General features: G+C 34.0%; 1 protein-coding gene across 1 annotated transcript; it reads right to left on the minus strand.

Annotated features, from left to right (window-relative positions):
• LOC146158028 (telomerase-binding protein EST1A-like) lies at nucleotides 1-26,500 on the minus strand. Its single transcript, XM_083383665.1, has 24 exons — nucleotides 26,250-26,500; nucleotides 24,579-24,879; nucleotides 21,040-21,166; nucleotides 20,356-20,445; nucleotides 19,930-19,997; nucleotides 19,497-19,566; nucleotides 18,413-18,576; nucleotides 17,369-17,471; nucleotides 15,269-15,352; nucleotides 13,715-13,834; nucleotides 13,306-13,412; nucleotides 10,458-10,650; nucleotides 9,940-10,022; nucleotides 9,610-9,730; nucleotides 8,893-9,006; nucleotides 6,325-6,427; nucleotides 5,427-5,655; nucleotides 4,806-4,917; nucleotides 4,112-4,311; nucleotides 3,388-3,460; nucleotides 2,520-2,666; nucleotides 2,145-2,298; nucleotides 1,002-1,207; nucleotides 1-232 (listed from the first exon to the last, which is right to left on the minus strand). The coding sequence occupies exons 1-24, from the start codon at nucleotides 26,425-26,427 to the stop codon at nucleotides 44-46; spliced, it is 3,336 nt and encodes a 1,111-aa protein (XP_083239791.1). The 5' UTR covers nucleotides 26,428-26,500; the 3' UTR covers nucleotides 1-43.
• Between the last annotated feature and the right edge of the window lie 433 nt (nucleotides 26,501-26,933).

The following is a 26,933-nucleotide window of genomic DNA, read 5'->3' on the forward strand; positions in this document are numbered from 1 at the left end:
CACCGAAACGAAATGTAAAAAGCGTCAAGAAGGAATAGCGCAGTTAGGTGACTTTCGCCATCTTAGAAAACTCACTAATTGCGAGAGTTGGAAGAGATTGACTCATCGCCTTAATCCGCAGATTTCTGTCGTCTGTTAGTAGAACCACAGTCTTGGTCAAACTTTTTGTCGATTTCTGGTTATTTTCGGAAAGTTTGGTGCAACATTGAAGGATCATGTCGTCGTTCGTGCCCTGTGGAAAAGCGAGAAAAATAACTGCCTGCGTTATATTCAATTTTCACTATTATTGAGAATATCAAATGCCATATATCACACCCGGATATTGAAAAGTGAATAATAGATACTCGGAACGTTCACCAAAAGCTAGTTTTGTTCTGTATAGACTTATTAATTCTACGTCTAACTCTAACCTCTAAGCTCCAGCCAATATTTAAGATTTATTCCAAATGTTCACAAAATGCTTCCTACTTACGTATATATGTCTAACTACAACAATATCAAGTATCGGAAAAAAATTTTAAGGATCGGACAGTTCTTAAACTTATAATAGAATGACTTAAGTCTAAAAAAATTTTTAAGTCTAAAAAATATTTAATCAAAATAAAATTTAAGACAATAATAATAGATTCAAAGAGTTTGGAAAAACGTTTTTTCTAAGACTTTAACTACGTAAATCAATTCAAATCAGTGGCAAACTGAATGTATAAAATAAAAACATATCTCCTCGCCCTTACACGTAAAAATGGGGGCAAATATTCTTAAAACTTTCCTGACTTTATCAAAGTTAAATCTTTAAAGTGTTTGAATTGATGGATTAAAAATTCTTTTAGACTTTCCTTTTCCTGACTTTATCAAAGATTTATAAGTTTTTGATAATAAAAAAAAAAGAGACTGACTTTGATCAAGACAGGAAAGTCTAAAGAATTTTTAATCCATCAATTCAAACACTTTAAAGATTTAAAAACTTAGTGGCAACCCTGTATTTTGCTTCCAATTCTTACCTTGTCGCTCGAATGTTGCTGCGTTCTGAACGAGATGGTCGCTAGGGGGTTCCCCTGATTGGTGAGCGCCAGCAGTCTTGTGTCCCTCAAGTGTTCGAACTTACGCTTGAGGAAGGCACTCGCCTCAAGGGCGTCGCGTCGCACTCGAGTTGAGTGGGAGTCGTTGCCGCGAGAGTCCTGGGAAATCCCCTCAAGCTCGGAAACAACTGAGGGAGAATTTTTATTTTTTAGGTTCAAAAACCGTTTTTTAAAACAAAAAAAAATAACCTAAAAAATCTAAACGAATATCTTGAAGACACAAAAAAAAGTAAAAAAATATCTATATTGCGCAACCTGAAAACAGAAATTAACGTGTTTCATAAACTTTACCTCATTACGTGACGTCATACACTGGGTGGATTTGTTTGTTACATTTTAGTTATGTTTTGGAATTACTAAATGACAAAACTTTTTCATTTATTTATTTAATTATTTTTAAATCTATTGAAATAAATTTTACGTCGTTACGTTAGTCAGTGATTCATTATTTAAAACATTTATTATACCATTTACTTGGAAGAATTTGTTTGTTAAATCTTTGTAATGAAATTAATGACCCAGTTTGCGCACATTAGGCCTGGTAAGTTGGTTGGGCGGGAAATGGGGACGCCAAAGCCCGCAGACTTCTGGTCGCACCTCTCATGATAAACGATCAGGTGAACAGGGGTGTTCAACGTATAAACATTTTACTTTTTAAATTATTTTTTTGTCGTGTTTAGTTAAAATATTTTATAAGCAATCAGCAAATTTTTTATGATGTTTTAAGAATGTTACGATGTTGATAAAAATATATTTTTAGTTTTAAAAGTCGTGCTATTGTGCTTAGTTAAATGATATATTGCAAAACCAAGTAAAAAAAAAATTTTTCTTATGTATTTTTTGTCATTACTGGGATATTTTTAAATTTTTTTAATGATGTATAAAAAAGTTCTTTCAACTATATTTTAGCTCGTTTTTAGTGTCTTGTTTTTGTGTTTGAAAACGAGTAACCCCTAGTAGCTTACCCGAAAAAAGCACTAAAAACTAACATTTCAAAATAAAAAAAATTAAATAAATAAAAAAACTATTAAAAAAGGTGTGAAAAATGTATACACAGTCACCGACCAACAAGTGGAACGCATATAAAGAACTGGTTGTAGTCGAGCAAGTTTGCGATGAGTTGGAGATGGTCGATGAAGCAGTTGGTGTCGGGAACTACAAAGTTCGGTTGGATTCTCACAACTTTACTTTCAACCGCTTCGTTTGCGTTCAGGGAAGCCTGGAAAAAACAAATGTTAGGATTGTTATATAGAAAACCCAAGTTGCAATGTGAGAAATTTTATGTTTTCAAAGAGAAATTTTGTTGCACTTAAAAGATAGCTAACTAAGTAACTTCGCTATTTGGCATTTTTTCTGTTCTTTTGAACTTCAATTCGGTTTTGCAATAACTGTTTAATTAGGCACAACAGTGCAGCAAATGTTCCCAGCCAGTCTCTTCACCTGGATCCTTGACCTCCTTCTTTCCTGGGCGATCTTTGTGCGCTGGAGCGTGACGTGCAGTGCCTGGAGGTCCGTAACATCGCCACCTAGCGGTAGGTGCGGGTTGTGATTGTCGGTGACGACATCAGCGCCGGAATCGTCGTTTATCTGAAAAAAGCAAAAAAAATGTAAAAACGTTTTCACTGATTTTAACCTTGAAAATAAAAATAAATAAAAGTAAAATAAACTGGAAAGAAGTAGATAGCTATAAAGACCATGACGTCACAATATTTTAGGTTTTTACTTGAACAATCGAAGGCCCCTAAGGGTGCAGACTACTAAGTCTATTATATACACCTACATACCAAGAGACAATTTTGCTAATAAACTCTATTCATTGAAAAAAGTTTCTGTTTTTAAATCATACAGTAAGGTTTCAACTCGGCTTTCATGAACCCCCTAAACAGGGGTTCTTAAACTATGGTCCATGAACCCATTTGTGGTCCGCGAACTAGTTTTAGGGGTCCATGAAGGCCTTGCTGAAATATTAGTGTATATTTAGGAAGTTACCATTTTTTCAAAGAAAACAAATAATTTAAAAATAAAACGGTTTTGCACTGAATGTATTTAGACTCCATTTCACTTTCCCATTTTTTGGACCAAAAACCGCAGATTTATGAAGTCCATTTGTACTGTGACGTCAATTTACGACGTCATTTTTTTAATTTTTTTGCCTACAGTGGTCCACGCGAGGTAAACAAAATTTTTAGGGGTCCGCGGTAAAAAAAGTTTAAGAACCCCTGCCCTAAAACCAGTACACCCAGTTTAAGAACCCCTGATGTAAATGTTACACGATAGAAAATAGCTAACTTAATATTTTAATACTCACTAAATGTGCATCTACTTCGTGATTGATGGCTACGCTTTCATCCTGTTCACCAGAATCCACCAGAGCAACGTACCTTTGTACATAATAAGAATTGTGAAAAGCCAACAAGAGCTTTGTGTTCTACCAAGGCGTGTTTGATCTTACAAGGGCTTTGGGGCCGGAGTCGGACTCGAGTAAGACTACCTTAAACTAATAAAGCAGAAACTGGAAATTGTAAAGGTAGATTGGCATGGGGTCGTGTTTATGGATTTATATGACACCGCTATAAATGGATTGCTTAATATCCAGGTTTATTTTAGTTACGCAATGAGTGAAATAGCCTAAACACTCGGGACTCGACGCAATTAGTTAGTTCAGAGTTAGTGGTTTAGTGGTTAACTTCCATTACTGTACAGGATATTGCAAAAAAACGTACACAAATTATCACACAAATGTTTGCCATTCACATTCTTATGAGAATAAATTCCGATTTAAACTATATTGATTGTGATAATTAAATGTAATTCTAGTTCAAATAATGTTTTTCGAGAATTTCCTAATTGTAATCTAATTTAAGAACTAAAATGATATAATTCTAACTCCAATCTAATTTAAAAAAGGAAAATATACCTAGTTGTCCACTAGTCAGTGATTTACCTTCCGTTTCAATAATAAACAACATCAATAATATTAATCTATGTTGGTCGGTACGTCAGTGGTCAAAGGTCAAGGGTCAACGACTTACCTTCCATTTTTGAAGGCCAGCAGAGGGCGCTCCATGCCGCAGAGGTATCCGAGGAAATCCTGAATCAGTGTGAGTCTTACGCACTGCAGGGCGAGCACGTGACTATGTTCAAGGTCACAGTCGAGCACGAACTTAGGTTCAAGGTCATATTTTAGCAGCGGCACAAACCCAGCAAACTCGTGGTCTTCTGGTAAGTCAATCTTTGAGGAAAAAAATGTGTAAAAGAAAAAAAAATAAATTAAAAAAATAAAATAAAAGCAAGTTCTGTAAACAAGTAGTAAAATACTTTAAAATAAGTTCGAAGACATTCAAATACTTTAAAAAAAATTGTAGGTTTTAAATACGAAGAATACAATAATTTAAAAGTTGTTAAACAAAGTCACTTTCTAAACACATAACTTGAACTGCACATAAAATAAATTCTAAGACTCTTGTAAAAACATAGTATTTTCAAATTGACTTTTAAAGATTGGAATACTCTAGGTGGCGGCCCTGATTTATTCTACTCGTCTCTGTGCAGTTGTTGTCGAATAAATCCGAGTCAAATCGTTTGCGTAAATGACTTAAGTAAGCCACGGTATTCATCCAATTTGCAAGTAAATGTATGCCAAGTCATTTGCCTGAAACATTAAGGTCAAGCCAAGTCAGTGACTAAAGTCACTAAAACACAACCATTCTTAGATGATTTTCGTACCTCTGTGCAGTCGTGGTCAAATGCTGAAAAGACTTGCATGGGAAAAGTAAGTTGGTCGTCGCACAACCAATCACACATATGAGCTAGGTTCGTCCATATGTCCAACTTATCACTGCAATGTTGAAATATTTATCATAAAATTGCTGTTTAAGGAAATTCAAGTTTTCGCTACGCAAAAATGCTTATGTGTGCCATGGGGATATATAAACAAGGGGACAACAAAATTAAGCCAGAAATAAAAAAGTTGTGAAAAGCCCGAATTGTCAAGACGGACGTCATAAAAACAAACATATCGCAAAATACTTCTAACTACCTGAATCCTAGCTTTTATAAATATATATTATTTTTTAATAATGGATAACTTTCTCTAGAAATTAAAAATTTCATTTTTTTAATATACATATGTATATATAATGTAGGCTATACGGCACGTTTAAGCATAGATAATATTAAAGTATAGATATGAGTTTTTTTGTTAAAACCAATCTACCCTTTTTCTCACAGGCGGCCGAGGATTTAAAATTCAATTTTTTTTAAATATTTTCTATACATTTAGTCATCTATATATGTATATATGTACATGAACTTATATATTTTTATGTTTTATCTTTAACAGTCTACCTTTTTTCCCTCGCAGGCGGGCGAGGATACCACAAATCCCGGTTCGCGAACATCCAATCAGAACAGAGCTTGAGCACCGGAAGTAACACTTGTAGCTCCTTGACCTGTAGTAACCCCACCAGCGCCGCACCACGTGACGTCACCTCGTTGATGCGCGTCACCAGTGATGACGTCATAGCGAGGGCGAACTCGAGAGCGGGTTGCAGCAGGCTGGTGGCGCCCTTGTCGTCTAAAGAGGAGTTATACGGTGGAAAGTAGATGGTTTTCACTTTATTAAGAAAATGCGATAAGTTATTGAAAAAAAAAAAAAAACACTTTGGCCACTTTTGTTCTAATTTCTGTAAAATAGCTTTTTTAAAGTTTTTATTTTAAAATATTTAAAACGCAATTGCAGTTATTTAAATCTTGTTATTTATTAGTTGTAAAGCTAAACATGGTTTTAGCCAAATCTTTAAAAAAAAATTGAAAAACTTTTTTAATAAAATATAACGAAAATTCTTAACAAAGCGACACTTAATTAAATTGTTTAATATCAAAAAACTTGTAGTTACGGTTTATTGATTTTCTTTGTGTCACTCTACATAGTTTTACAGGAATAATGGCTTGGTGAGGAATTGACAAGAAATGTAAATGAACCTAAATTTATTGTCCAGAAGCAAGTACCTCACTAATGCACGGTGGAATAAATGATTAATCAGTAATTTTGTATTAATATACGTTCTGCTGTTTTTTTTTGTTATAAACCAATTTCTACCAATTTCTTCCACAAAAATGTATTGAGTCACAGAAGTTTTGTGCAACGAAAATAGGCCAGTAAAGAAACACGTTAAGAACCACTGGTGAAAGCCATTCTTTATTGAGTAAAATAACAGTAGAAAGATCACGTGACCATGCTAACCTGAGGTGGAGCGCTTGACTTGGTCATGAACGCTGAAGAAGTTGACCGCAAAAATGTGCAACATCATCGTCTCAGTCACGTGACTAGATGCACGATTCAAAACCTAAAAAATATTTTGGATTAAAACTGAATTGAAGTCAATAGGTTGAAAAAAATGTGATATTGTGCTGTCGAACCGTAAAAAATGACAACATTTCGCAAAATTTGTTCGATTTAAAAAAACCTAATAACATTTTTAAAAACATTATTTTTCTTTATATTTTTAGTAAAAAACAGTTCGTTCGACAACGCATACTTTCTAATAATGCTTGAATTGTGACGTCACGGTATTCAGTTATTTGTTACGTCATAGCTGGATTTTTGTTAATATTTTTTTGTAATCGAAAATATTATTTAAAAGTTTGGTAGGTTGAAAGATACAATCAGAGTCTACTTTAGTTCAAAGGGTGGATGGACCTTTTTTGATAAACCTTAAGTTTGAAATTTAGAAAAGTTAGAAACTGGAAGATATTAGGGGGAGGAGTCAGAATGAGAAAATCTGCCACGGCCGTGATACACCGGTTGGTCGCAAAACCATGTGAGGTGTGTCGCGGTGTTCCCAGAGGTGTTTTCACGAGCTTTTTGAAGGGTAAGCCTGGTAATCAGTAGAACCAACAGGGAAATGTCCAAGGCGGAAGTTCGGCCGTATGCAACATATACTGATGTCAAACTACGAAATAGATGTTTTAACAAACTAAATAACCAGCTTATTAGCTCATTTAAATTGTACAACGAAAGAGTTCAAACAACATAGCAAAGCGGTTCGGGCCGAGCAATTTGTTTGCGCTCGGCTTTGCTTTAAATCGCGTACATCTTTACGTCATTTTTTTTATATACTACGCTCGATCAAAAAATTTCGAACATAGAGTCAAATTACGAAATAGATGTTTTAACTAAACAACCAAGTGATTAGTGCATCGAAACTGTACAACAATGGTGTCCAAATAATATACAAAAGCGAAGAGTGAGATTATATTAACATCCTTGTAAACCATGAAATATAAAATCAAAGGCTGTTTTCGTCCATTTTTAGTTCCTTCGTTCGCATTGTACAATTTAAATTGGCTGCTTTTCCATAAATTAGGCAAAATAACTGCAATCCTCATAACAGTCTCTTATTAAGGTATTTCGATCAGCTACAGTAGAGAGTACAATTTGCAGAACTTTAACCGGCTTAAGATATTTTAGAAAGACATCATGACTTTAAAGAAAATAATGCATTACGTGCGGCCCGCAGAGACCTTTGTGAGTTTGGTTTTGGCCCGTTGCCGACCCCTGAGCTCAAAAATGGGAAGGGCCTCACAAATGGAAAAACCTAGGGCCTCTCATGGTCTAAATCCAGTCCTGGTCATAAGGACTATTATTTATCGCTTGTTTCAAAAACAAAATGTCAACTGAGCAAGTGTAAGTAATAGCACAGGGTGTGGTCGTTTCGTGAATTGGCTTTTGCTGTTGGGGTTGTCTTTCGAGCCTTTTTAAGATTCACGTAATTATTTGCAAATAACATTTTAAAATAAACGTGGAAAGCGGTTTGTTAAAATGAAACTCTCAAGGCATGTTCGGCGCATTTTAAAAATTAAAACGCTCCTGTAGTTTTTGATCATTTGCTTATGTCAGGGATGTCCAACCTTTTAGCAGAATGGGCCGCATTGCCACTTTAAAAATTTTGATGGGCCGCAAAACCTCTCAAATTAAAGGGGTGACGTCATAAGTTGCGTCATATCGTGACGTCATAAAACAACCTAACTTATAAACACCCGTTGTTCGAGAGTGAACTTATGCGCAAATATGCGAAAATTTAAGTTTTCACGTGTTTGGGCTGACATATTTCCTTAAAACGGTCCGAAAAAACACACATTCAGAAAAACAAACATCTTGCTTAGCAATGATGGGTGCACAAAGTCTCGATGGATGTTGAAATGCGACATTAGACTCGATTATAAAAAACACAAGATTATGCCTACATCAAATACTGCGTGATCTTCACGTTTTGATGATAGTCGAAACAACTGTTTTTAATAAAGGCTACTGAAAGTGAGAATTAGTGGTGGGCCGCACGTAAATATCAGGCGGGCCGCAGGTTGGACATCCCTGGCTTATGTGATCAATTTTATCGATCAAATATATTTTGTAGTTGGCCGCCAAATAGAAAGTTAAATAACTTAGTTATCGTTTTACGAAGGAAATATAAATAACTGTGCAATCAAAAACTACAAAAACAATTCTGCTATCAAAGGCAAAGGCCCTATCTATTTTGTTGTAAATTTTTACTACCTGCACCAACTTAAAAAAAAATGACCAAATTAAAAAAGGCTCTTGCGACCACACTTTTGTCAGTTTAATTAAGTTCAGGGAGTCTGTTGACGCTTTGGTTGAATTGATTACGTCTATACGTCTTTTTTATTTTTATATCGTAAGTAACATGTAGAGGCGGATTCGGACAATTCTATTGTTTTGCTGTCAATTTTTACTACCTGCACCACCCTGAAAAAGCAACTGACCAAATTAAAAAATTCAATAGTGACCAACCGATACAAACAGCTGAAGTGCGTTGTTCCTCGCCTCTGTGAAGGAATCGTATCCAACCTTGGTGAAAAGTTTGCCGTGAACGTTCAGGAACACGAGAATGAACTTCTTCACCATCTAAACAACAAAATAATACCTTCTACTTTAACATGCATTTCAACATATTTCAAATGCAATTTCACAAAACTGTGCTTCTACTATTAAAAAAATGTTTAGAAGTACTACTGAATACCACACTGCTTTAGCTATTTCAAGACAACTTAGTTTTTAAGTTAGATGTATTTATGATCAAAACAACTAATAGAACAAGTCATTTCTCTAAACAAAACAAAAATGACATATTTTTTATTAATATAGCTTGTATCTTATGAGGAAAGACTATTGCCGAAAGGTTTATATTAATTATAAGTAAAGTCCATATTATTATAAGGCGCAAAAATTTGCCGCTGTTTTATTCAATTGGTTCGCCGACTGCAGTAGTCCACAGATCCCAGGGTTAGATGTATTCATATTGGTAAGATTTCTTTAGAATTGAGAAAACTGTGTGAGAAATACGAACACATTGCTCATTTTAATTAAATTCACTTTTTTTATGCTAAGTCTTCTATTATGTTAATTTACAAAAAGTTCATTGAACAGAATAGGTTCGCCAAAGTTTCTCTGTTTTACTCATTATCTGGCTGGCCGCGGAAAAAGTTTTGAAACCCTGGTTTAACACACCTCTGATGGCTTCAAGTGGTCGTGGTGTGGAGATATCTTGTTACTTTCCACTTCTTCTATTGGATCGGCTTTTGTGCTTTCAATCGAACAGTTTGGAAAAATCCACAGTTCCTTCGTTTCACTATAAATTGGAAAATAAAAGTTTTGTAAAATTTATTTTAGAAAAATAGAAAAAAAATTGTAACCTTATTTTTGAAAAAAACGTATATGTAACCTTATTTTAAAAAAAAGAAAAAAAATATATTAAAAAATATCGGAAAATGAAAATTTTGTGAAACTTCTTTAAGGTTTCCAAATGGGCAAACATGTAACGAACACGGGCTTTATTACCTTTTGACTTTCGGGAAATCTTTTTTCTCGTTTCTTGATTCTGGTGACAAAGCCTTCTTTTCCGAACTCTGAATAATTTCAAGCTAAAAATCGAAGAATAAAAACGATATAGCCAGGAATGCAAAACACGTCGTTTTATTCCATTTTGATAAAAACACTAAAGTCATAATGCTAGACAAACATTTTAAAAAATTGGAAGCAGCGAATTGTCGTTTTCATCGAATATTAGTGATTTTGTATTTTTATTGAAATATTTTTTTTAACAAAAAGTAGATAAATAACCTTTCGGAAAAATAGTGAAGCAAATATTTGTGGTAAAAGAAAAGGGGAAACTGTTTCAATATATCTATATATACAAGTAGCTTTCTTTTTTGGAAAGTATTGATTAAAAAATAAATTTAATGTTTTTTTTAATTTTAGAAATTTAAAAGTAACACTTAAAAAAATAAAATCTACCTCTGGTCCAAAAAATAAAAATATTCCAATTTTAAATAAAAATAACAAAAAATAAATCGCACCTTTCTGTGAGCTTCGCTGAACAGTGAGGCCAGACTTTCCCTGGCAGTAAGTATGGGCGATCCTGTTGTGGCCAGACTCCTTATGTAATAGTAGATCGCATCCAATCGTCTCCGTGTGTGCACAGCAAGCACTGCAAGCTGGTTATACGGACGTCCGTTACGCGCGTCTACGCAGCGCGCCTGCACGTAGAACCTACAAGCAAAAAAAGTGAGTTTTTAGAACTTTCTTTTTTTCAAGTAGAAATATCTGTAATGCGTAATTGCACAGGATAATGTACCTATGTTAAACTTTGACGTGCGTAAAAGGTACATTTGTAAATTCAAACACGCCTGTAAAAGGTACGTACGTTAACCGTAACATTTTCGTAAAACTGACGTACGTAAAAGGTACTTACATAAAGCCTGAGACGTCAATTTAAGGTACGTAAATAAAACGTTTACCGCGTGTACACGTTACGAAATACGTATGTCAAGCGTATATGGGCGCAAAAGCTACTTCTGTAAAGAGTTGGTGCGTAAACGTACCGTACAAGGTACGTACAAGCACTGCAAGCTGGTCATTAGCTACGCTGTTTGACCTGTGGAACACACCCACCGCAACTATAGAATGACAAAAATAACCATTTTGATATTGTTTGCCACCCATCATGATCTCAACACAAATCAACGAGTAAACGGTCCGTTAAGCTACGTAGCACTGCAAGCTGGTTGTACGAAGGTCCGTTACGCGCGTCTACGCAGCGCGCCTGCACGTAGAACCTTCAAGCGTAAACGTGGGATATTTTTTTTTAAGAGGGATTGTATTTAACAAACTTCAAATAATGCGTAGAACGGCGGTAAGTTATACGGCATAAGTTGGTTAAGCTTTAATGTGCGTAAACCTACATCTGTTTAGATGTTACAACTAATGTGCATTCTTTAAACTTTAAAGAACTTTATTTTTAATTTAAAATATGTACTAATTATATGGACTAGTAAAATATAGGTAGGTTAAACTTAAACGTAAATAAAAGGTACGTACGTAAATCCTAACATGTTTCCCGTTCGTAAAACGTACGTACGTAAACGGTAAGTACATAAAGCCCAAAAGGTCATTTGAAAGTACGTACATAAAACGTAAAACGTGAAAAAAAATTGCGTCCGCATAAGGTAGGTGCGTAAACGGGCCGTGTAAGGTACGTACGTCTGTTAAACATACGTAAATCGCGAAACAATCGTTTAATATAAGCACCTAATTCGCTGGAAAAAGGTAAGCAGGTAATTATTTAACACGTCGCGTAAGGTTACGTAAGTAAAACGTTTGTGCGTACGTAAAGCTTTGCACGTCTTTAGCAGGTAAATTTGTAATAACACGTCAATATTGCTTAAAAAACGTCCATTAATCTTGTTTAGAAATATTGAAAACACACCAATCAGTAATATAAGTCGGTAATACTGAAACTTGATTGATTTTTTTTAATTACCTCTTTACAAAACGGACTTTTTAAAGTGAGAAAAGCGAAATCATGAAATCGACATTCACTATTATTATTGGCGCCTTTTATAGCAAAATTTTGACACACTGACACTAAAATTTGTACAGTCTCTATGTTTTACAAAGCAAAGTCAAACATGCAGTTACATGTTTTTAGGCGCCATAAAAAACTGGTCTAACATGTTTTTTCACATGTCATTTAGCATGTGCTAATCCAGTGCTTTTCAACCTTTAAAATTTCCATCCGCACTTTTTTATTTCGGAAAATTTTCATCCGCACGAAACAAGCTCAGTAAGTTTGCAACCTTTAGTTTTTTTTTTTTAGTTTTTTTTCAATGAAAAGGTTTGTGTATTAAAACCGTGTGCCTAAGTCTTGACCGATATAAAATATATAGCTCAGGCTGCAATGAACCACTACGAGACTACATTAGTATCTGTAACATAAGTGGGCGCCCCAGCTATTTGATTACTGTATTACACATGATCAAAATAATAACATGTACCATTTATCCGCACGATGTTTTAGCATGTGCTATGATATAACGTTTAAGTGTTTCGCCTTTGCTTTGCGACACGGCAGTTAAAATACAATTTAAAGTAAGTCATATAAGTCGCTTTTGCCCAACATAAATTAATCACTATAAATTCGAATAACAGTTAAATTTAAAATCAAATTTAAATGAATCGGAAAAAAAACTGCAGAATTAATTCTTCCGGTTCGCGACATATTTTCCGAATAATCATAAATTGCAATTTGTCGGATGCAATTCCAAACTGATTTTTTTTGAAATTTTAAACGGAACGACATTTTTTAAAGCTATTTACAATTAATGTTTTATAGTCATTTATATTTCCTTAATAACCAAGTTAATAAGATTTGACCCAAAATTTTATGTTTACCCCGCGATCGTCAATCCTTATGTACTTTGGTGACCCTGGTTTAGATCATTTTTATATTAAAACAAAAAAATTAAAAACCATCGGCATAAAAGCCACGCAAAACGCCAAACTTGTTAATTTTAATAAAGTGAGGAAAGGAACTTAAACTAAATTAAAAAGCAAAGAAAATTTATAAGTTTATCTCACCCGACAGAAATGCTTCGGGGTTCGAAACAGTAAACTTATAAAATGCATCTAATTTAAAAACGCCATACTTTACTTACATTTCTTGTTTAATTGAGATATGTAGCTTAGAAAAAAAATTAAGTTTAAACAAGAATAACTTTTATAGTTTTATTCGGCCCGGCATAACTGCTTCGGGATTCGAAACCATAGAATTTAAAATTTCTACTTCGCACCTAAAAATTTTGAAACTCTAAAACTTAACTTATTTTTGAAACGCCGAATATTTTAAAATGTTGAAACTTTACTTACTTTCTTGCCCTTCCATAGTTGAGAGTGCCTCCAGTATTTTCCTTGTATCTTGCGATATCTCCCAAACAAAGAAGGCACTTCTGGCAACACATTATTCCAAGCTTCGTCTGAAAAGAAGCAATGTTTAAGTGCGGGTAATAATAGTTTGAATTATGAGCAGTAACTCAATAACAAAAATAACAAATAAACAAAATGTGGCAATATAATCGTTTGACGTGCAAAACTTGAGATAAACAATGATTTAACTTTTTTTTTAAGTGCGCATAAGTCACTGTTTTCAAATGACTTGATTTGACTTAAGTGACTTATGTGCAATTAAGTTAAATCATTGGCATAAGTCATTACAACACTTGTAAGAAACATGTTAATTTTCTGCCGATTTAACACTTAAATAAGAATTAAAGCAAACCTTTTTTCCTGCCCGTTTCATGACAGTTTTAGCAGCGGCCAAACTCGAGAGTATTTCCTTCAGGTCGAAGTGGTAAGCTCGCTGCAAGTTGAACAACAATTCTTCGTAGAACTCACTCGCCTACAAATATCAAGCACATGTATCAAAACAGGTGGAAAACAATTATATCACAACAAAGCTAAGCTGGAACACGTCGTCCGATGTGCCAACTACTTTTAAAGATGGTTTGCGAACTGACAGCTGAAAATAACCGAACAACGAAGCCTTGAGTTTTTAAAGAGGTATTGTCAAGTTTGTGTTCTATTAGCTTAAACTCAACGCATTAACATCTAAAAAACGACGTAGTTTAGTGGTTTACTTATTATACAGGGCCACTCTATATAAGCGGATATTTTGCGAAAAAGTTATAAATTTAACCAGAAAATGTAAGCGTTTAGTAAAATTAATATGAAGTGTTTAGTAAAAGCGTTTAGTAAAATTAATATGCACAGGCCGACATCCTAAATGTAGTACAAAATTAGGGAAACTGATTAAAGTAAAAGACATTTCAAAGGCACTAGGGATATTATTATTTGTAAGCCATAACTGTCGATTATAACATAGTAGCACTTCACCAGAGATAGATCACAATATAAACCCATGGGGAATTTATGGCTTAGTCGCACAAGCCAACATTTCCTGGGTACTAGGCACTTAATACACTAGAATCCTGATTAGGCCGACTTAATTCCATCATTGCCTTTCAAAAGGCACGCACTATATTATTATAAGTATGCATTAATGAACCTCATGACTGCAATCCTAATTAGATCAACTGATTTCGGTAATAACCTTTCTCCCTACCCGGTGTATTATTACAAGCATGACGTAATTATTGGCTAGTGCTACTTTGGCTCATTATAGTATATCCTCATCACCATGGCCTAGTTGCACAGGCCGACATAATTATACTGAATAGCATATACCTAGTACACTATAATCCTGATTAGGCCAATTGAGTTCAGTAACAGCTTTTTGACGGCAATTTAAAAAAAAAGGCAATTTAAAAAAATAATAATTAGTAGTAGTTTTGTAAAATCAAAAACGATGCAATAATGCATTTGTAAAAAAGTAATGGGAAAGTTAAAGCGTCAACTTGAAATGTTCGATAATATCGGATCAGAGCCGATAACCGATTCTAAATGGTATTATCGTTGCTGGTCCGATATAAGGGTGGTATATATGCCAATTCAATACCAAATAAATTTGTGCATTACGGCAATGTTTTGCGATTTAACACAAAAGTTTTCTACCTTTAAAAAGGTAAGTGTAAGTTTCTTAGAAAACATTACATTAAAAGTTTAAGATAGGTTTCCTGACGCAAAAGGTACAATGAAAATCTTTACCATTGAACGTATGAACAATTTTGCTTATCTGAGCATGATAATGACGTCATTTGGTATCGGACCGCGATAATTTTCGGCCGATACATCGGGCACAGGTATCGGAATAAATCAACAAGTATCGGACAAGGCTAGCGTCAACTTGAACAATAGGTTTTACTGCTGTTTGTACCTGGTCCAGTATGCTGATGAGTAGAGCCTTTAGCGTTGGTGGGTCGTCTTCAATCGAGATGTGCTCACGCAGTTTTTCGATCACCTAAACATATAATAAACGTTGTATCTTAGTAACCCTACATAAAAGCAACACTTAGAGATTAAGTTCAATGATAACACGCAATAAATTAACATCAAATAAACATTGGGAACCTAAGCTGAAACACTTTAGAAAAGTAAGGATCTCCCGCGGACAATAAAATGTAAAAGAAAGATTCTTGTCTTCGTATCCAAAGATCTTAAGACTGTTTATTTATTAAAACAGATAAAACATAAAACCATTTCTTTAAATCTTACAGAAATATATATATTACGCCTATAAGAACAGTTTTAACATCATTAGGAACCTGTGTTATTCCAGTATGCGACGGGTGTATGTCAGATTACTCAGAAATAAATGTCACCAACATTATACAAACATTTTCTATTTTTAAGCCCGAGTTTGTTGTGTAATTACGGCTGAGCACCAACTATAATATTAAACGTTGAAATCTACATTTTAATGGTCAAATATTTAAAATGTAAATCATATTTTTGTGTTTAAGTTAGAAAACTCTTTTACACAAAAACAGAATACGTAAAAAGGGCAGCGTGGTGTATTTGGCCCGCATACTTTTATTTTGGTAACGACTGGCTAAAGGCAACACTTATGATTGTAACATCTTATGAAAGATACTTAATGATAGATAAGTCCACAAGGAATTACACCGGAGAACTTTAGGAGTTTGTTATGAGGCCAATTCGCGTAGCAGAAAAAAATCGTGCCAATTCCAATCAATTTTTTTTAATGGTAACTATGAAAAACAGCGCCTATATGGAATATCAGCACTAAATAAGCTTAACGGTTGACTTCAAGCAACTCTGGTGCCCAGGGATGGCATATAACTCCCAAGTGAGTTGGTTTCGTACAACATTTCATGTGTCATGCTCAACCATTAGTTCAGTGTTTGTTGCCATTTTGAGCAACGGAACATTAAAGGAAAATTTATAATACCCGGACACACAATTGTATCACACAAATTTAAAAATATTTTAAGTTTTTCAAACAAAATTTGTTTTTAAAGACCTAAAATTAGATCGCTGGACGTTTTGTTTTAAATATAATCCAAAAACCAAACAAGTTGGACATAAAATAAATTCAAAAACTATTAAAAACCTTTTGAATAACATAGGGTTTTTTAAAGGCTTTACAATACATAGATAAACTGAATATATTAAAATAAACAACACATGATTAAATAATTAACTTTCAGTTTTTCTTGTGTGATATTTGGGTCTGCCTGGATAAACACAACATTTACATTCGGGCGTGTTTGTTATTTACCAGCAACATTTTCACGCAATTCCAGTCTTATTATTACACAACAAGTCTTATTATTACATCACAAGTCTTATTATTACACAACAAGTTTTATTATTACATCACAAGTTTTATTATTACACAACAAGTCTTATTATTACACAACAAGTCTTATTATTACATCACAAGTCTTATTATTACACAACAATTGAGGCAAATCGCTTTTATGGTGATAATAGCTTCGATATGCAAAGACCACTTTAAAAGTCCGTTGCGTTAATGTTAATGGACTATTTGTAAAATTAATAAATTTCTCGCGGAAAATCCAACAGTCCGGCTGAAAACCAACCATCGCATTAGGTTGCAACATAACAGTATTTCTTAACTTTAATAAAACTTTCAAAAACTGACAAACAAACGTTCGTGTACTTACTAATGTTGTTTTTTTAAACTTGACGAACTCGCATAACTGTGTTTTATCAGTATAGAAAATGAACAAAACTTAAATGACATAAATGAACTTCCTATACGCTTTGATCCAATAGGTCTATGTACATAATGAACAAAAACATTTGCAAATTGTAATTTAACATCGTACATTTAATTGTATGTTGATTTGTTTGTTTTGACATTTCACAGTAAAATGTGGTTTTGAACTACTTATAAACGTTAGACGTACTTGATTTAAACATTCTTTGATTTTTTTTATTCAAAATTACCAGCTATATGTTTTGGCCTATATAGGAAAAAGTTAAATACCTGGTGGAATATGTTTTTCCACAAAGTCTGTTCTGTGTTGTTCTTGACTGCCATTGAAATGTCCGACAGAATAAGACCCTTGTATTTGTCCATCAAAAAGTGTCTGACAACAAAAAACACTATAGTTAGTATTGTACTAAAGTAACTTTAAAACAAGTAAAGAAAATATTTCTTTAACTGAAACTCTAAACATGGTATAACACAAATTATTTCACATGCTATAACAAACTCGCATCAATTATTGTGCAATGAAGGGTACAAACTTATATTTGTATGACTATTTTTTATACAAAAAGTTGTAAAATTCGTAGAATTTTTTACTAAAGTAACTTTAAATAGAGTAAAGAAAACATAGTTTTAACTGCAACTCTAGACACAATATGCTACAAATTATATTACACTTTCTCAAAAATTGAGGAAAATTTAACGTTGCATCTATTATTGTGCTTTAAGTTTAATCATATAAACAATATTAAAAACAAAAGTATTAGCAAATAGAGAAATAAAAAGTAAACAACTTTGATATAGTCTTAACATCAACACAAAAGCATTAAATTATCACTGGGTTAATATAGGCTTGACTTACTAAATAATACTTTTGATAAATATTACAACATAAAGAAAAAAAATAAAAATTTGTGTGAAAAGTAAATAAAATTAAATATTTTGGCTGTGTCAATCACTTCTGGTATTCGCTTGCTAAAATGTTTCTCACATCACAATTTTTCGTGGGTTTTAAAAAAAATAAAAATCTTTTTTAAATTGACAAAGTAAAACCAGGTTTACATTCTTGTTTTATGGGTCACTTTACCAAGTTTACAAATAATAAACATGGATAAATGAGATGTAAACATTCCACAAAAATTGTGTTACTGTATTTCCTTTTTTTGTATATATAATCGTTTTTTGGGTTGGTAAAGAATAAGACTTGTTTCCAACTTGTGTTTTGGCCGTTTCTGTTTATTTCTAGAGACCCGTGATAACTTTTTAGCAAAATTTATATTTTTATGTATATATAACTTTGATCACAACAGAAAAAATTACCTTGATTTTTGAAGATTTTCTATGAATTGGGTCGATGTGAAATCAGCGGACGACAGACTTGTCTTGATGCACGACTCATTTCTTTCAACTTCGCTCATTAATCGCACTCCAGTCATCCGTTCTGGTGTGACTGACTGATGGTAACCCGAAGTGTGATATGTCTCCTGAAAACAAAATAGTTTAATATGGATTGAAAACAAAGAGTTAAATTAAAACATTGATGGTTTTAAAGCAGCCTTTTTTGTTTTTTACAGGGATGCTCAAAATGTTCCGCTAAATATAGCATTACTAAATTCTCGCTTAAAACATGAGTTTTATGCAGAGTGAGATATATGAACTTTTGGTAATATTTTATTTGCTTTGGAGGCATTTTGCTGAATTGCGTAATGAGAATTAATGCTAAAAGTTGTTTAAATAACTGTCGGGGTGTTAAACCGAACTTAAAACTTTATAAAGAAAACTTATAAGGTTCAAAAGGCCTAAAATTGTTACACTTAATGTATTTTTTGTAATTTAAACACAAACCAGTATAAACAACATGACATGGTCAAAACATACCTAACTGAAGCTGCAAATAAAATCAATTTAAAAAACATTTGGAAACTTTTGAAAAAACATAGGGTTATTTTTTACTTATAAACTTTTTAACAGGAAAAAAAGCAAAGTGTACTTTGTATCAGACAATTGCTTACCCATCTTTTTCTGTCCAAACATGATTAAAAAGTCTATGTACAATTGTACATATAATTATTTTAGAAAAAATCACAGTTACTAAACACAAGCTGAAACTAAAACAAACTTAAAAAAACTTGGAAGACATTCGACAAAACAGGGTTATTTATAAGCTTTTTAATAAGCAATCAAATTAAAAGACTTTGTGCAACCCTATAAATATGTTACAATCTTAAATTGGCCTGTTGTATCTTTAAATTTGTTTTAACAATTACATATTTTCAGTAAAACTTAGCCAATCTTAAACTAAAGGCAAAATGTATTTATCAGACAATCTCTTACTGATATTTATTCAGCCAACAAATAAAGTAAACGAGCATTTTGATTTTTAAGGAAAAATCACAGTCCTAACCTGGTATTGGTCGTACAACGGAACTACTCTGTGCTGCCTGTTGGTGGACATAAAATCGTCCTCGTCATGTCTGCAAGTAAAAAACAAAAACTATCAGATGATATATTTAACAAAGGAAACTTAATAAACTATATGCGACAAAACCAAACAAAGAATTACAAATTGAAGAACAAATAATATTTTTGAATATTAAAACTATGTCATTTTGTATGGTTTTAATATAAATATATATCCTCCTAAATATTGATAATACTGATTCCCAATAATAACCAAATAATAAAAAAATAATGGTAGGATTAGACAATACATAAGGAAAAATATTAGAAATATGGAAAAAATTTTTAATATTACAACTTTAGTACATAAGTTGAAATATGTTAGGTTTTCACATTTCAATTCAACCTAAAATACACCACAAAAAAAACCCACCAACCTATATGACATGTTTGCACCAAGTCCATCAACTTCATCTTCTGTGTGGTCATATTGATTCGAGGTGGCCTATACAGACAAAAAAAATTGCGTCTTAAGAAACAGTATTAAATATATCCACCAAAAATTGCAAGGGATTGCAAAACACATGACATTAGGAATAAAATAAATTCTGACATTTTTATGTAAAAAAATTGAGATATACCTCAATTTTACAAAAACATACTTAAAAAACACCTTTATTTTAACAGAAAGTCATTTGTCCAAAAGACTTAAGCTAGGTCAAGTCAAGTTGTGCAATAGAGTTAAGTTTGACTTGACTTGACTTAATCATTTGTCAAAAAGGACTTTGCACAAAATACATGTCGTTTAAAAACTGTATTTAGTCATTGACTTAAATCATTACAACACTGAAATGTCAACATACAATGGAGTGAAAGCGTCCATTTCTTCTCGTCGAACTCACAACTATCGGTGTTTGAGGATTACTCGGGTCAAACAATTGTTTCTGGTCGCCCTGAAAATGAATTGTTTAGCTAAAATTGAAATCTTAGCAAAAATGCTCATTTTTTGAAGAATTTATGGTGTATTACTTCAAACAGTACTGTTGTTACCGGTAAACAACTTTATAGAGCGTGAATTTTGCAATTACTTAGGTGCGACAACTATTTCTTGTTACACATTCTGAAAAAAACGTATATATTTAAGGAGGAAATGTGTGGGTGCAAGCAATTACCAAATGCATGATTTTTGATTGATTAATGTGATTTAAACCAGTGTTTTTCAGCCGATGGGTCGCAACCCAAAAGTGCGTTGTCGTCTGATTTGTTTGAGTGGTCGACTGAAGTACTTGGATTGGTTTTGAATAAGATTTCTCCAGAATTTAAGAAAAAATCAGATAAGGTTCATATTAATTAAATTTAACATATCTATGCAAGTTTTATATGTTTTGTGTTCAGTGAAGAGAATTGTGGTCGTCAAAGCTTTGCTTTTACACTTGAGCTTATTAAGGAATGCTACTTTAAACAAATTCCGAATATGATAATTATATAAACGTTTTATAAAAATTATCTGCTAAAAATGCTGATTTTTATGTCTATGATCAACTCACCAGTGGTTGCTCTTCTGGTTCCAGGGAATAATCCTTGTCCGGGGGACTTTCCCTTCGTTGTATGAACCGAGAGTGGTTGTAATTGTCCCATTCCAACTCATTTTCGGATTCCGTCTCAAACCTGTGACTGAATTAACAAGGATTGGCATAATTCATAGGTGAAGAAATAGACCAGGTTAATGGATGAAAATATCATATTAGTAAACCTGTCGGAATACATCCTAAATTCACTGGAATAAGGCCTAAATATTGTTCGAATCTGTAGGGAGAGACTTAAGTGTTTTGCGCCATTTAAATGCATTTTGTAAAGATCGAATAATATCACTTCACACATTTTTTACGTCTTTGCCAACCAATACTCGGTACGTTACCAATTTTTATGTTTTACTGAAATATGCCCAAAATTTGGACGAACGGTGCCACTGGTTTGGCACTTGATTTTTTGGGCCAGGTCGGGAATGTTGGTGGGTAATTGTAGGGGTTAGAAATTGGGTTAGGGTCGAAATTGTTTAGAGGCGTTAGTGATGTATTAGGGGTGGGGTTTGCGGGTTAGGTAAAAGTTTATAAAGGCCTTATTCTGAATATTTAGGCCTTATTTCGACGGATTTTCTAAGAGTCTTAATTGGATTTTGGCGTTATTCTTGATGAATACACAGTATACACAATGTATATATGAACGTTTCAAGTTACAGTTAAACAGGAGTTTTTGAAACATTTTATGAGTTGCCTAGGGCATTCTAATGTTATTACCAGTGTTCCCTCTAAGAAAATTTTCTATTGCGCAAACATTTTTTGTGTGCGCAAGAATATTTTAAAACTAAGTTTTTTAGAGATGAAGGCACAAAGCGTGACGTCATGAAACAAATATTCTCAAGAAATCTGTATGCGCAACTGCAATCGGGTTTAAATAAGTTCAAGGATATGGCAACAATGCGGTCGTGTCATCCGATTATCTGGGTTAAATTGACAAAACGTCCAATTTAGCAATATAGGACATTTGATTCCTTTAGCACACAATTAAAAATCGCGAACTACTTGCTCCTTTGAATTTCTGAAAATGAATATGCCAATAATTATTAAATTGACCCCTCAGCTGGGCCAATAATTTAAATTGACCCCACATCTGTATATGCACAGAAATCACGTAAAAACTGCGGCTGTGTAAAAATATTCAACCCCAAAAATGCATTTATGATTTCAAATTATTTTCAAACACTCGACTGTTGTGCTCAGCATTCTCCTGATTTTTTTCCCTTTTAGCTTGGTTTTCCTAAATTTAACTCTACGTAAGATATAAAAACATAATCAGCATGGATGAAAAATGATCAGACAAAAAAGTACCGGCAAAACGATCAGGCAAAAAAGTACCGGCAAAACGATCAGGCAAAAAAGTACCGGCAAAACATGTGTTACGCCACAATCATCAATGTGGATTTGATTTGTTTACTTGTCTTAGCTCCAAACATCAACGAAAAAATGGGCAAAGCGAAATGCTTAAACTGTTGTGGCAAAAAAGTGAAGATATTTTCGTTTTAATTTGAGAATGACGTAAGTGGGCAAGAGACAAATTATACTGCGCAATTTTCTGGTGTGGCTGCACAATTGTGCAGTTTCGCACCTTAGAGGGATCACTGGTAATTACACATTAAAATATTGATTTTTGTTAAACTGTTTACATTAAAACGATACGATACGATTTGGGTTGAAATAAATAAATACCAAGAACGACAGCAACTCACTTTTTTGTGATGTCAATGTGGTCACTTTTTTTCCTTGCTCCTTCAGTCTTTTTCGTGGGCTTTTCTGTTTTTAAACAACATACAAAGCCATACTTTCACATACTCAATTTTATAAATAAACTTTGCACAATGTTTTATCACTACAGATATTAAATGTAACAATGTAAACCAGTCATGAACACTTTTCCTAAGCTCTATTGAAAGTAACAGACTTAAACATACATATGAATGTTTTGTTCATAATGTTAAACTAAGTTAGAAAAGCAATAAACTTCGAACAAATATCAAAGTCTATAATAAATTAGGAATTATTTGTGATGTTTACAAAATACTACCTACTTCTGTATGAGCTTTATTATTCATTTTCTGTGTAAGTACAGTCATTATCTTGAGATTTATTCGAATTGTTCACAAAATGCTACCTCTGTTTGTATATTCATTCTACATTTAACTACAACCTTCAGCCATTATCTAAGATTAATTTAAAATTTTCAAAATGTTACCCTCTTCTGTATGGTACACCGGCAGCCATTGAGACTCACCGAGTCTGTTGATCTGTGATGCAAGCAGGGCAGACTAGAAAAACAACTAGCCTGCAGTGAGGTTCGAACTCACGACCAGGGCTGGGGAGCCGGAGCCGGAGCTGGAGCCCGGAGCCCGGAGCTAAGCATTTTCTCTGGAGCCAGAGCCGGAGCCGGAGCCATTGTTATTATTTTTGTGGAGCTGGAGCCGGAGCCGGAGCCATTTTTATTATTTTTGTGGAGCTGGAGCCGGAGCCGGAGCCATTTTTATTACTTTTGTGGAGCCGGAGCCGGAGCCCTTTTTATTATTTTTGTGGAGCTGGGGCCATTTTTCAGTTTGTGGTGCTAAAGCTAAGAAATTATATTTTGTTCCATCTCCAACGTTAGTTAGCCAAAAGCAATTTTTAAAACTTGCCATTGAATAATTGACTGGTGGCACCAGAGCTGGAGCCGGAGTCATTGGTGTGTGTTTGATGGCTCCGGAGCTGGAGCCGGAGCCAAAGGATTTGAGTTTTACTACTCCGGAGCTGGAGCCGGAGCCAAAGGATTGAGTTTTACGACTCCGGAGCTGGAGCCGGAGCAATTTAATAATTGCCCGATGGCTCCGGAGCTGGAGCCGGAGCTAATGCTATTTTTCGGTGGCTCCCCAGCTCTGCTCACGACCTCTTCTGTACGGACTTGGATATTCATTATACGTCTAACTACAACCGCAACCCATTATACTTAAAGAAAAACAATAAAAAAATAATTTTGATGCAAACATTCAAACCAAGCAAATGTTTCTATACCAACCTCTTGCATTTCTCTTTGGGGATTGCTTCGATTTTGTCTGTTGTTTGGTCCGACCTTTATTTGCAGAAATACCACTGTAAAAATATTTGTTTATAATAGTTAATAAGTGGTAAATGTAAATAGTACTATTTCAAGTTTTAAACTATGAGAAATATAAATTTGTTTTTGAGTATTGGCAAGCTAACAGATATTTGTTTAGTAATTAAGTATTCAGTTTTTAAGACAAATTATGCATATAGTTATACATTGTATCTCATTTAATAGTGTTTATAAATATTAAATATTTAACCGATTAGGTCAAAAATTGTTAGGCAGGCCTAGAGTTTCAAATTTAGCCTTTATCTTAAATAGAATAAAAATAAAAAGGATAACAATGAAATTTAAAATATTTTAATATAACAAATTTCATTTTTGTCCTGTGATTTTTTTATTTATACTTTTTATATTTTATAAAAAAATTAACTATGTTTACAACAATGTTAATCACCTCTTTCTATCACCATCAGCATCTTTCTTCATAATTTTATCCGCATCTTTTTCTTTTCGATTAATAGCAGCATCTTTTTTATTCCTAATTGCATCAACATCTTGTTTAGCTTTCATTGCATCAACATCTTGCTTCGTTCTCATTGTGTCAGCATCTTGTTTCGTCGATTGCGTATCCACATATTTTTTATTCCTGATTGTATCTGGATCTTTCTCTTTCTTGATTGTTGACTCTCGGCTGGACAAACGACTGACTCCAGCTCGATAAACCTCAAACTTCGGAGCACGCTTTGGTTTTCTCTCTATAACAGAAATAAGCATTTCAGCCAGGGCTGCGGAGTCACTTAAAACAACCCGAGTCCGACTCCGGCCAAAAATATACACCTGAGTCCCACTCCAGCCAAATGTAAGATTTTGTCGAGTCCCGAGTCCAGCTCTGGCTCTACAGCCTGTATTTTAGCCATTTACGCAACAAAATTAAGGTGGATTGTTTGCAATCCACTCATATTGGTGTCATAATTGATCCACCCGCATTACATGGTTTAAAAATATTTCACCATTTGCTATTACACTTTAACTACTTACATTTTGCCGCCTTTACTTTTACAACTTACATTTTGCCTCCTTTTACAAAATTTAATATTGCGCATGCGCTCTTGTAGTTTTATGCGGTCTTACTCGAGTCCCGAGTCCGACTCCGTCAAAACAAACCGACTCCGTCGAGTCCCAAGTCTGACTCCGCAGCCCTGGTTTCAGCAATTAATGTTTCAGAACTAGTTATTGTTAAACATTCTCAAAATTGCAGACTGAGTCCAGGTTGGAAAGTAAGGCCTGTGGGGGGATATTCCCCACACAGCTGCGCATTTCGTGTAAAATCAACGTTAAGTGCGGTCAGCCGCAAAAAATCGCTCAAACACGCAAAACTTTTGTCGCGCTAACAGTTTTCAGTATAGTACTCCATTTTCAGCCGGGCAAATTTTACAAACAACGTTATTACAGCCGTGCAATTTCAAGCTACAAAATCATCTCCCACGATTTTGCAGCTTGTAATTGCGCAGCTGAAATAACATTTCCGCCCAAATTTGAGCAACTGTAATAAAGTAATTTGCAAAATTTGCACAGCTGAAAATGGAGTACTACACTAAAAACCGTTAGCGCGACAAAATTTTTGCACGTTTAAGCAATTTTTCGAGGCTGAACGCATTTAACGTTGATTTCACATGAAATGTGCGGCTATGACTGCGGCTGAGCGGCAAAATGCGGAAGGATTTATCCCTCACAGACCTTACTTTGCAACCTGGCCTGATTGCCTTTGGGCCAAAGACCTTGGGGCTAATTCCTAAAATTCAAGCCCAAAACTATGCTAGTGACATAATTTGGTAAAATATTTGCTGCTTTACAACTAAAAAATTGCATTTTGCGGAATTTAAGCCTTGGAATTTGAAAAAAAAAATAGTTTGACGCGAATCTTTGGCGGCCAAATGTGTACACTTTGGTTTTTGGTGCATACAGGTATTTTACATTTTTTTTTTAAATACAGAATGCTTCACAATAATCTTTAAAAGTTCAGGCGAAACTAAACTGTAACTGAAGGAACTCATCATTAGCTTTAAAAGTTTCACATTTTGTTGTTAACAACTGTTACTTTGATCAGTTAACAAGTATACTTTACCTGGAGCTTTCTGTTGCTGATTTTGATTCTTTTCAGCAACTTTCTGTTGAACAGGTCTCGCATTTTTCGCTTCGCTAGGGCTCGACTGTGATTCTGCTTGCAGTTTTTTAAACTTCTCGTGAAGCCTCTGCAGCGAACGTTCGTTGAGTTTGATGACCGGTAAATCGTCTCTGCTCATTCTTTCATGAATAATTTACTTGAATGCAGTAAAAAGAGCAAAATAACGTTGGTATCAGCCTTTTTTAATCTTTTTCCAGGTCCAGCTGATTTTTTGTATGTTGTGTATCTTTCGTCACAATATGCAGTCGACCGTGTCCACACCTGTTAATTCATAGAATATTAATCTTTATTTTGGATTAAATAAGGGTCAGGAATTATTTAACTACGGCTCGCAGGCCAGATGTGGCCCTTTGTGTAATTTTGCGACATTCCCTAAATAATCCTTAAATACATCTACTAATACTTCATAAAGCGAAATGTTTGCTGGATACAAAACTAAGCTAAGTTTGGTTGAAACAGAGGCGTAGCTAAGGGGTGCAGAGGTACATATGTCCCCGGGCGCCAAGGTACAGGGGCGCCAAAATGAGGCTTACAAATCCCCAAATGAGGTTGCCTTTTCTTAAAATAGAAAGTTATTTTAAAATTTGAATTATTTTTCCGATGAAGAGCCTAAACTATATAATG

The sequence above is a fragment of the Ascidiella aspersa genome, chromosome 3, assembly GCF_963924565.1.
Source record: "Ascidiella aspersa chromosome 3, kaAscAspe10.2, whole genome shotgun sequence".
Taxonomy (NCBI): domain Eukaryota; kingdom Metazoa; phylum Chordata; class Ascidiacea; order Phlebobranchia; family Ascidiidae; genus Ascidiella; species Ascidiella aspersa.